At 39.3% G+C, this 12,373-nt stretch overlaps 1 protein-coding gene across 1 annotated transcript; it reads right to left on the bottom strand.

Annotated features, from left to right (window-relative positions):
• Positions 1-1,542: 1,542 nt before the first annotated feature.
• On the bottom strand, positions 1,543-10,509 carry e2f4 (E2F transcription factor 4). The gene is made up of 11 exons (XM_061823794.1): positions 9,956-10,509; positions 8,925-9,034; positions 6,926-7,086; positions 6,671-6,715; positions 6,515-6,579; positions 6,264-6,431; positions 6,035-6,113; positions 4,874-5,020; positions 2,954-3,001; positions 2,820-2,864; positions 1,543-1,681 (listed from the first exon to the last, which is right to left on the bottom strand). The coding sequence occupies exons 1-11, from the start codon at positions 10,118-10,120 to the stop codon at positions 1,566-1,568; spliced, it is 1,149 nt and encodes a 382-aa protein (XP_061679778.1). The 5' UTR covers positions 10,121-10,509; the 3' UTR covers positions 1,543-1,565.
• Positions 10,510-12,373: the final 1,864 nt, after the last annotated feature.

Below are 12,373 nucleotides of genomic sequence, written 5' to 3'. Positions count from 1 at the left end.
TGGGATCCTGCAATTTCAATTCCAACCCACAAACTTTACTCACCCAGTTTCGCTCTCGCCTAAACTCTAAAGTATTCCTGGTCTGAATTCGTCACAAAACAGTGGCTGGCTGATTATAAAGGACTGATAAAGAAATAGCCCATCTGGCCACAGTGCCGCAAGGTGCATCGGGACAAAATGCTTTGATGATCCAGCCAGTAGTCGCGATACATTCATATATTTTAATTGTAGCACCCCAAAATAGTCACAACAATTCTTTAATATATCCAGCAGACAAAAAAAAAGTTATTCTATTTAGCATATGTACAGTCTCTGGGGAAATAAAAATACATTTGTTTACAAAACAGCAACATGTAGAATGAGATTTGCGTTAAACAGTCACAACTTACTTGTCATGTGAACATACAGAGGTGAAAGGAAAGCAAAGGCAACATTTCATAAAGACAAAAAAGACAAACGTGTCTACTGGATGCTGACCATGAATCGGCCTTAAAAAAAAAAAAAAAAAAAAAATCACAATTTGTTTCACAGAATAAAGTCGGTTGGTATTTGCCAAATATCTTATGTTACATATAAATAGCAATAAAACTTGCAAGGACTTTAAAAATAAAGCATGTCAAGTTGAAGTACATAACTTGAGCAGGGAAGTTTAAAAAGACACACACACACACACACACACACACACAAGATCCCAAATCTCGAAAAGCACACTGCACTTGTCAACTATCAAAGAATTACAAAAATAATAATAAAAATATTAAAAAACATTTTGAAAGAATAAAAGTTGTCAAATGTTAACATTCCACTAATCCCTATGTTCATTTTTGGTCCTTTGCACATGACCTCTTGTGAGGGGTCAGAGAAACGCAGACAGAATTCATTGAGACAATTTCCCAGTGTGGTTATTAAAAAAAAGAAGAAGAAAAAAGTTTCTACATATTTGTAAAGTGATGACAAAAACTTTACCTTTACTTTGAGTCTGATACCTTAATCTACCAACAATTTCTCTGCCTGGATTAAAAATGTAGATTTTTAGAAAGACTAGTGTCCTGCTAAGGCAAAATATATATTCTTTATGTACACAAAGACAGTGCATATATAACCAGCTGCATTTGGACAGATCCAAACCATGTGTGGGCAGCTGGTGGGTGATTAAGGTTGCGCTCTGTTGGGTTTCCATGATTCTGAACCTGATTGGCTTTTTTTTTTTTTTTTCTTTACTCATATGCTTCACACCCATATGCACACGGGTGTGAAGCCTAGACATTAATTTGCAACCACACACATAGATTTAACACATAAAAACAATTATCCAAAAATAGACTTTTTCAGTTTTGTTTTAATAATGGAAAAGATGAAAATAAAAGACTTTGATCTTACTGTTTTTTTCCCCCTCACGTGGCTGAAGGTGGCGCTACTGACTTCAAGTTGAGATTCCTGTTCTTTGGAAGTCTTTCAACACTGATCCGGTTTGTATTGTTTCACGCTCACCTTCATAGTCAGTGAAGAGCATTTGGGGGTTTTAATCTTCAAGGGGTTCACCCACTGTGATGGTCACCTTTGGGTCAGAGGTTTAAAATTGGGACATCAAAGAGGTCACAGAGGCCTTCTGTCTCATCCAGGTTGTATATGTAGTCATGGTCACTAGGTGGGGGTGACAGACGCAGCAGAGGCGAAAACACTAAAGGCACAACAGGAAGAGATTTATAAGATGAAGTCACATCTGTAAATTTTACAATTTACCTTTGTGGGATAACACATTCTGATAATCAGGCCAAATTTGATCATTTTCCCACCCTTCTGAACAAATTTAGCAAAGTCTTGATTATCGACCAGATTCTCACTTTGTGATGTGAATTGTGTTTATTTTTCTTCCCTGTTCTGCTCACAAAAAGGTTGGGGCAGACATTCATACCTATACAATATTTACTATTCCAAATTATGTTGTGTGGCAAAAACTGAGTACGGCAAGCCACTGACTCGGTGATTGTGAAGTGAAATACCACGACAGCCAATTACGAGGCAATGTGAAACTTGTACTGGTGCAGGCCACATAGGAGAAACTTATGAATATTAATGGTAGCCCTGTAAAGTGTGACTACATTCTTCAAATACATAATTTTATTGTTCTTAGTATTTTCCCTCAGTCTGGGTGCCCTTGTGGCACTAATTTGCCGGTCAGAGGCCAGTTTCAGTTCAAACATCTCTATTAGAGAATCACGATTGTCGCTGGAGATATTGCGTGTGGTGTACTGTGTTGGCAATCTCAAGTAAACCACACAGTGTAAAAGCAGTAAGAACACGTACAACAGTTTTTCTTTTCACTATGTGTGGGGGCACTATTTTAAAAATCGTTTTGTGCGTGCGTGGGGGACAAATATGCCTTCAAATGACACAAAACTTCATGGATTGAACTGTCATCATGCATTAAGTAAATCCATAAATTGTGAGAAACAAAATAAGGTTTGCATCTCTATCCTTCGGGCTCCTCAACGCTGGCTAAACCAAGTGTATGCCAATGTCAATAATATAGTCAACTCATCTTAAACCATCCTTAATTTTATTTTTATTTAGTTACCATACACAGAAGCTTACCTATGACCCTTTTTTTTTAACACTAGAGTGGAAAGACTATAAAAAGGTTTCTTTCAAAATTGCCTGAACAATTAATAAAGGTTAAATGATTGTGATGGTTTTCATTATTTTCACAAGATTAATACTACGGAACTAAAAGCAAACAAATCCAAGGACAACAAATGTCACACAACATATGATGTTTAATATTAGGGTTGTTTTTTTCGTACATTTATGGAACTCACCTTCTGATGACATTAGGTCTTCCAACAAAACTCCACTCATGATCTCTGCAAAATAAATTATACTGCATGTAAGAACTTTTTTTAAAATAAAGGTTCACTTCAGATCTCAACAATTAGTAAATGATTTAATTGACCTTTTGTTGGATCAAACATTTCCGAAAGTTCTTTAGGAAAGTCCAGCACTGTGGAAATCAACAGAAATATATCAACAATTTTGTCACTACAAAGCAATTATAAAGTGCACCGTTATCCTTTGTTTGTGGAGCAATACAAAAGAATTGAATTTAAGTATGAATCCCATGGAGTCAAAAATACATTTTAATGATTGTTGTAATCGTAAAACAATATTTGTCCTAAAAAGCAATGTGGTTTCATTGAAATCGATTTTCAATCAATCAATTTGGTGCCATTGGGCAACGAATAGAGTGAATTCTTCTCACCAAGTGAACTCTTTATCAAATTTGTCTTGACTTGGAAATATTTGTCAACTTCTAATACACTTCAGATATGTGAGATTGACGAGCATCTTGTGCTCAACCCCCTTTTAAGTAACCTTTCATTCAGGTCTGGGGTTTGGCAAGGCCCATTCAAAAATTTCATTTTATTTTTTATTGGTTTGGATGTATACTTAGTGTCATTGTCATCACTAAAAGGGGCATTTCCTTTTCAGCTTCATGAGAATGTTTTGAGACAAAATTGAGTGTTAGTTGAAAGTGATTGCAAATCCCAGCAATTTGACGAAAGGCTCAGTCCAGGTGAAAAAAAAAAAAAAAACAAGACCAAAGATGGTGCAACCAGCTCATTTCGCAGTTTTAAACATGTGGAGTGGTGCCTAAGTTCTTGAACACAAAGGCTGGTTGAAAACTGAAACGTTGAAAAACTGAAGCGCGTTTCCCCGTTACAATGAATGGAAAATTAAATAATGCGTTGCAAGTATAAAAAAAGTTTTTTTTTCCAAGTTTTTTTATTTTTTTAGCTTTTCCTGATAATAAATTGCATTCATGTAATTAAATAATTTAAGAAATATTTTTTGCTTAAAATGTATGCTTTAGCAGTAGAATATGCTAAGTTGGGAGTGCAATGCCGCATCTGTAGCGACTCAGCCCCCAGCCTTGTAAAACTTTTTTTTTTTTTTTTTACATTAACAAACGTGTAGAAAAACTTTGAAAAATCAAGGGGAGAAAGAAACAAGAAATTGTTTTTTTAATTGCACAGAAAGTACATTACGTACCAAAACTGTAACTTGCAACTTGGGGTAGGGTTAATGGAACAAAAGAAAAAAGCAATGCAAAACAACTGTTTCAATTGTCTTTGGTGGGGGTGACTCGCCCCTTTTTTAACAAAGAAAGAATCTAATTTAGACTGTTTCTGCCGTCTTTTGACGCTTCCGAAAATAAGAAGCAACTTTTCAACTTCTTCCAAGATCTGTGGCCTCTGCTTGGTCAACACGGTTGCTCATTTAGCAACATCACTTGCTTTGAGGGCATCCTTGTGTTTCAGAATGGTGCTGGTCGTTTTCGCCATGCCATACTTCTTAGATAGATCAAAAACATGCACACCAGATTTGTATTCGGCTATCAAATCCTTCCTTAAGTCGACAGTTTTACGCTCTACTTTCCTTTTTACAGCACCAGCAGTTCCACTTGCCTTCTTTGGAGCCATGATCGGGGGTTAATATTGCTCAATCGGAAGAGTCACTACCGGGACACGTCCGCTTGCAGAGGAGTGTGTGGGTCAACTGGTTGCGTCGCGCGCGTTACGTCGTTATCGTTTTTTTTGTGTGGGGTGCATTCGAAAGCACAATAACAAATCGTTGTGGGTCAGCTGGTCAGGGCATTCGAATACCGATTTTCATTCGAAAACCAAAGCAAAAAAAATCTCAAAAACAGAGACATTCGAAAACCAAGGTAGCATTATATTTTATAAATCTGCCTATTAGACTTGTTTCTTGTTTTTAACTGAATTGTCATCTTACCAGTCATTAACTTGTTGTGTTCTAGTGGAGCACTGTAACACTACTGAATAACATTGCCAGATCAGATCGGCGTGCTCACATTCAGATGGGTCGGACTTCATTGATTCAAATACTGCAGATGCAGAAGACGACACGGATCCATCCAAGGACGCAGAAGATTGAAGTTGCTGAGTAATGGCAGAGCGAGTATCTGTGGTTGGACTGAGTGGCATGGAACCGGTCTCTTCTGAAACGCAACAACTCACGTGGTAAATAGCCCAACAATAGTGACTGTGTACTACTCATAACAAAAATGTAAGCATAAATGCATTGTCGCAGGTGACCACAAATTTATCATCTATATTATGGATCCATCCATGTATCCAATTAAGCCTCTTTCAATCAGTTATGACACTGTATAGAAAATATATAAATATAGAGTTTCAAAAATAGCAAATAAAAACATGAAAAATATTGTATTATATTTCGCAAGACTCAGGATTTATTGGGCTAATCCGCGATCTCGGGTATTTTATTTCAGGTGTAAAGGTGTGTTTCCATGACATTTACTTTCCTTGAATCTCAACTCAATTTTATTTACAGAGCACTTTGAAGACAACACCAGCTGCCACACTAAATTGCTGTACATAATGTAGTGAATCCCAATATATTTGTCTTAAACTGAAATGTCTCAGATGTCATTTATATCACAGTGAATGGAAATGGAAAATGAAAAATGGTCAAAATTAAGCTTTTAGAATCCTATCTCGAGTTCGGTTACTCACACAAACTGTGAATGTAAGCCAAACAAAATAGTGATGCTGGTAATGCATTACAAAAAGTCATTGTGTATTGTAGAATAAATAATCATATAAAAATCAACACTAAGTTGCTCATTTAATGCGGCTTCAACTACACGAATACTTAAGTTACTGGTTCATGTGATGACATTATTCCGTAACTTGTGTAGCGTCTACTAATGGGTATGGAATGGGTAATTTTTTGTATCGTGGATATGTAATAGTTCAGCCATTTGGAAGCTGCTGAAAGCAACTAAAAAGTTACTTTTTTTCTAACTGTTGCTATTGAAATGAAGTAATCAGTGAAGTAATGGGTAAAGTAACGTTACTGTTTCTGGGTAACCGTGGCAACAATGACAAAATGTGACTATCGAAAACAATTTTAAAAAGGTACAAATCTGATGGATGATGCAATCCAAATACGAAAATAAATATGACAAATCGAGGACTTTCTTGCCCACCTGTAACTGCGGTTGGCTGGCTAATGGCTGATGATGTGGAAGAAGCAGTTTTGAAAGGCTCTGGAGCTGCTTTTGCAGCCTAAGGGGAATAATTGAGAAGTGTGAAAAAGTAAGTCAAATCCAGGCATATGATTTGCATTGGATTAAATATAGCAAGAATTTTTTTTTTACGTCCACAGTTAATAAGACAATACAAAAAAAGAGGGAATACGGAAACTGATGTCTAGACCTGGGAGGAGGGTGACGGTGCTGAGAGACTCTGAAGTACATCATCTGGAGGAGGGACAGGTAAAACAACTGGAGAGGCACTGGAGGGGTCCTTATTGACCAGTAAAACCTCAATGGGGCCAGAAGAACTTTTCAAACGGATCTGGTATTTCCTTTGTCCATTCATAACCTGCATTTCCACAAGCGTGACCACAGAACATTACGATGAGCCGAAGGTGGGACTTAGGGAAATGTGATACGTACAGTACTTACAGATTCTGGTCTGGGCACCTCTAATTGTGTACCACTGGGGGCACGTATCGCTAGAAGGGTGTTGCCTGTAAAACGACACTGGATGAGCGATGGATTATTTGAAATCATCAGACTGAGGGACTACAAAATATGAGAATGACTTTAACAAAAACCTACCTTTGAAAGTGCCACATAGGTCCTCATGTTTCACATAGGCCATAGTATAAACGTGTTAAGGTTCAATTAGTCAGAAACAAACATTTTTCTATTCAGAAATTCTAAAGGTTTCCACCAAGCACTATAGTTCGGGATGCATTTCGCACTTATTTCCATTGATTAAAAGTAAGACACCAAATAAATAACTGCACTGCAAGAGTGTGTGCAAATTGGAACAGCATTTTTAAAGACAATTAAGAGACTAAAAAGGATATGGACTATTATTGGAGTCATCTGTGACATTCTTGATGCTCTGCTGTACCCAGACTCTCTGCTGGTCCAGTTCATGTTCCCTGACAGCAAGATCATCAAGTTCTGCCTTCAGGTCAATAAGCTTGTCTGCTATCTCCCTCGTATTACAACCCGGACCTACGCCCCTAAAACACAAATATATCATCAAAAATAGAAAAGCATTTAGTTATAAGTTGTTGCCACTCACTTCCAAAGACATTTACTAAAGTGTAAATAATTTTGATCCACCCAAAACCTTTTGAGGTTAATCGAATACCTTAATGCCCCCGCCCAACCATCTTCTTGCTTAGATTAGTAATACATTTCTTTATTTCTCCTCAATGCCTCTGCTTTTTGTTGTTCCTATATTATTAATGCAAATGTAAAGCGGGAGGTGTCAGAAAAGTTACCACAGGGATAACTGCCTTGTGCCGTCCAACCGTTCTTTGCGATGTCCAATGTAATCGGTGCCGCTCATGGCTGTACTGGAGCCAGCAAGCCGGCTTGGGGGTGTCTGTCCCCCGCATAACACGTGTCACACACGCCTTTTACCTCCGCATTGTGGAGGAAGAGCCGACATCGAAGGATCAAAAAGCGACGTCGCTATGAATGGTTGGCCGCCACAAGCCAGTTATCCCGGTGGTAACATTTCTGACAACTCCCGCTTAAAACCCATATGTCCTCCGTCCCGCGCGGGCTCAGGACTGGGCTGCCGGTGGAGAGCTCAATCACGCAGCGCGCCGTCTCGCAGCCGCCACCACCCCGGGTCCTGGTTAATACCGATAATGAACGAGACTCTGGCATGCTAACTAGTTACGCGCCCCGTGGCGGCATGAGCAGCACCGCTCACAGCTGTGTATGGAAGTATTCCTCCGTCTTCCCGATCAACCGATACTGCTATTTCTTCATCAGACGAGGATAAAGCAGAGAAATCAGCACTGGGCATAAATGGTGTCCAATGTAATCGAGCCTTTCTTGCAGCACGGTACACGTCACATCCGCGCACATAGGTCATGCGACTCGCGAAAATGCCAGCACCCCTGAAAATTCCCAATTGTCGATAAAAATCTTCTCAAAACACTAACAAATGAGACAGGATTTGATATCACATTGTCAAAATAGAGTACGTATTACATGACCGATTGAATACATTCTTAATGCAAACCAGTGGATTTCTCCTTTAATATTGTTAAATGCCACAGTGAGAGAGAATTTAAATACATTTTACTTTTACATGAGTCTCTTTGTGAAGATGGAGCGATACCTTTATTGCATTACAATGATAGACCGTTCACTACATTTATTTATCCATTCTGGCGTGTGTGCATGTATTTTTGGACTGTGTCTTCGACTTCTGCATAGTGCACCTGTTGCGCCAATTGAACATTACCAATTAAACGCTAACAATAATATATAGTATACACAAGCATGGGTCTGCCTGTTATGAATCAAAAAGGTAATGCATTACCCTTTTGTTGGTAGTTATCGCTGCTCGCTCATTTGAGTCATGCATTTATTTTAGTCACCATTGTCCACTAAGATTTCATATGGGTGATTTTCCTCACAACTATCAAATAAAACAGGAGTGTGAAACTCATTTTTGTCTTGAGCCACATTTTACTTCGGGTTTCCCTCAGAGGGACATTATGACTGTGAAACCATAAAAATCTTTAACTGCCTCAACATATTAACACATGAAATTTATGAACTAGTTTTGGAATCAGAAAATCAAGGGTAATAGGTTTTCCAACTATTGTTGTTTGGTAACACAAAATTGCTGCTAATAGCTCAACATTATCATTTATGGCATGACAATTTGAAAGTTTGGGACAGATTTGAACAAAAATTATGGAAGTTGATACACATGATTTTCCTCCGCGGGCCACATAAAATCATACAGCGGGCCGAATCTGGTCGCCGGGCCTTTAGTTTGACACCTGTGATCTAAAACAGAGTAGTATAACTAAAGACTGAGTGCACTTACTTCCATTGAATGCTATTCTTGGACTTTTTCTCAATGAGTCCAATTCCCTCCAACACGTTAGTGATGTCGTATATCCGCCGCTTCTGCCGCACTTCCAACGTGTCTGCTGCCTGGTTCACACAAAATAGAAAGACTGCACTCAGAAATTGTGTCAATATTTATTTGATAGGAAAAAGCAAGCACAGAAACTGGTGTTAACTGTATATAACAAAAGTCAGTGACTTGAAACCAACGCATTGTACAACTTCCTTCCTAACTGAAGTGATGTGCCAAGTTTGGTGCCTAATAAAACCAAGATAACTAAAGTGTGCACATCTGTGTGCTGACAAATTTAATCTTGGCCTGTTAAACTGCAGGTGCATCTTCACACAGTAAAAAAGCAGTTGCGGGATAACATCCCGTGTGGTTTGACCTAAGAACTATAGGGAGTGAATAATGTCTTGTTGTAGCTGAGTAAATATGGAAATGACATGACAAAAGACATTTTAAAACAATTCAATAGAGATCAAGATCACTGCGGAAGGAATTAGCTAATTTAAAACCCTTCCTCACCCCAGATCACCAAATTGGGTTGAATAGTTCTTAATTAACGTATGTTTAGTTCCAGTAAATGTAAGCACATCCAAAGACAACTTTGATAAGAATGACGTTCAATGAATCAATCTTGCTAGACTGTTCATGTGTAAAGATCAACTCGCTCAGGAAAAAGCGACAAAAGCTGACCCACTTAGTGGATTTTGAGATCTGTAGGGGGTAGCCGAGAAAAGTTGATCAAGGCATAACTCCTAAACTTTGAACTGGGGAGTTTCAGTCAAACGTGAGCCTACGGTGGCATTCGCGTTTGCGCACAAGAGGAAACGGAACGTTTACACGAAGATGTTGTTATCGCGCATTCAAATCAAAACTGTCAGAAAGCTAGGCTATATGCTAACAGACAGGCTAGCAAAAAGTGCAAGGACCCTAACGCCAGCAGGCAGGCAGCTCCAGATGACATGTGCTAGCAAACAACAAAGACTAGTTGGCATGCTCACAGCTTTCAAATCGAGTACTCCGTCCTTGGCCTCCTGCAGCAAATTTACAAACTTAGTGGTGAGGAGTCCCAGACTTTTTTCATGTCTACTCGGAGTCTGCGGCTGCAGCGGGTCCCCCACAGCCCCCAGTTCGCCCCTGTTACTGGCCGTCTCTAGCTCCATCATCTCTTGGGACCAGCACCGTAGCCCCCCCACCCCTCCCTGCCTCCTTCCTTCCCCGACCAAAACCTCGGAAGCGAGCCCACGAACGCACGCTCCTCCGCACTAGTCAAACAAACTGAAGAACGGAGCCGTCCGTAGCATAAGAGCGTCGGGACGTTCTTTCCTGGTCGGGCTTTCTTCTAAGTAGTTCACAAAATCAACCGGTGCGAATCGAGCACGACGATTCATTGAACGAGCCCACAGTTGGGAGAGCCGTTGGCCACGCGAGGTATGACGGGACTGTTCAACCAGCGGGGACAGAGAAAGAGAGACAGTCTATCAATGTATACTGATGTCAAACCCGTAGAACAGCGTAACAAGGGAAACGTATGCAAATTTAAAAATATACATTCATAAAAGTGGGAAAGAAAATCACAATAAACATTTGATTTTGCCTGTTTCATATCTATCAGTGAAAGATCAATTTAACGGGGACCTTTAGAACAGCATTTGTAGAGATTCCCTAACGGGGCAAAACTTGAAAACGTCTCTGCGCAAGCGCAAAGTCATTAAAATAGCAGGATGTAACATTTCAATCATTAACGTCGGTCTTTTTCTATTTTAAAATCTTTATATAAGTTTAGCCTCTTTTAAAAAAATCGATGAAAAATCAGATTCATCATCATAATTGTATTATTGTTAATTATACATGTAAAACTGGTGTCCAAGATATGGCCCTGGTGCCATTTCTGGGTCAACGTCCATTTTTATCAGCCCTTGTCAAATACTAAAAATATGATTTGACACACTGACACATTCCAGAGGAAAATGACAAGAATTGCAAATTTCCTTGTTGTATTCTCCATGTATCAAGGTTTAATTTGTGAAAAATACCACACTAGTGAGGCATCACGGAGCACAACTGGCTAGCACAGGGGGTCACCAACACAGTGCCCACAGGCGAATGGTAGCCCACGAAAACCATATCAGGCGCCCGCGTGGTATGTTCTAAAAATACCAAAGGCCACAAATTGTTACTATTATTTGTGCTTTCAATTCCGAATCGGACTTGCTTACGTGAATTAAAATTTTAAAATACCTGTAATGTCATTTACTACAATAAATTAAAACAAAAATATTTTATGTACATGTTATGAACTGAGTCTGAAATTTGCCGCAAACAGGTCACGTAGCCCTTCATACGTTCGGTGGTCACGAAGTAGCCCTCAGCCTCAAAAAGGTTGCTGAGCCCTAGGCTAGCAGATCAAATCCAACATCATCTGTGTGTGTATATGCCCCCTCCAATTGGCTAGCGACCAGTTCAGGCTATACCCCGCCTCTCGCCCAAAGATATCTGGGATAGGCTCCGCTACGCCCGTGACCCTAATGAGGATAAAGAGTACAGAAAATGGATAGATGGATGGATTTTTCTTAAATTTCTTCAGTTTACAAGTTTAAATAGACTTAATGTGAGACACACCTATGGATGTATTTGAACTAAGCACACAAGAAACACACTGATTCTTTGTGTATCATTATGGGGAAGTCAAATTATATATATATATATATATATATATATATATTATATATATATATATATATATATATATATTTTTTTTTTTTTTTTAACACGAGCTGAAAGGCCACACTGCCAGGAAGAAGATATTACTCCAAATAAACTCCAAAAAGCCAGATTACAATTTGCAAATGTACATAGGGACAAATACCTTCATTTTGGAGATGCGTCCTGTGGTCTGACAAAATTAAAATTGTTTGTCCAAAAGGAGCATCATATTGTTTGGAGGGAAAAGGAGAGCCTGAGAACACCATCCCAGCTCTGAAATACGTTGGTTGAGATGCTCACAAGGAATCAAGAAAGAAGGAAACCGAACATGTTCACTATCTCGTCACTATTCTGAATTGACACCTTGATTTTGCAATTTTGTTTTGATGAATTCTGCTGGAGCCTGTGTGGTGGTGACCCACAAGCAAGAGACATTCACCAAGGACCAGTACCTTTAAGAGAGTGGTGGTAGTTACACAGGTTTCCAGTTTCGAAGAAGTGGGCCGTCTATTGTTGTTTTACTGTCAGTTTGGTATAGAAGGTAAAGAGACAGGCGCCACGGTGGATAAGCTGGTAAAGCGTTGGCCTCACAGTTCTGAGGTCCTGGGTTCAATCCGGGACACGCCTGTGTGGAGTTTGCATGTTCTCCCCGTGCCTGCATGGGTTTCCTCCAGGCGCTCCGGTTTCCTCCCACATCCCAAAAACATGAAAGA

The sequence above is a fragment of the Syngnathoides biaculeatus genome, chromosome 6 (assembly GCF_019802595.1).
Source record: "Syngnathoides biaculeatus isolate LvHL_M chromosome 6, ASM1980259v1, whole genome shotgun sequence".
NCBI lineage: Eukaryota > Metazoa > Chordata > Actinopteri > Syngnathiformes > Syngnathidae > Syngnathoides > Syngnathoides biaculeatus.
The sequence above is the reverse complement of the archived record's forward strand: the minus strand, read 5'-3'. Positions and strand labels throughout refer to the sequence as shown.

Bases quoted from the DNA above. Each gene is read 5' to 3' on its own strand.
- e2f4 (XM_061823794.1), bottom strand. From the start codon at position 10,120: ATGATGGAGCTAGAGACGGCCAGTAACAGGGGCGAACTGGGGGCTGTG. The intron at 9,035-9,955 runs GTGAGCATGCCA...TGTGTGAACCAG, and splicing joins GAGTACTCGATTTGAAAGCT to GCAGCAGACACGTTGGAAGT. The intron at 6,716-6,925 runs CATATCCTTTTT...AACACGTTTATA, and splicing joins AGATGACTCCAATAATAGTC to CTATGGCCTATGTGAAACAT.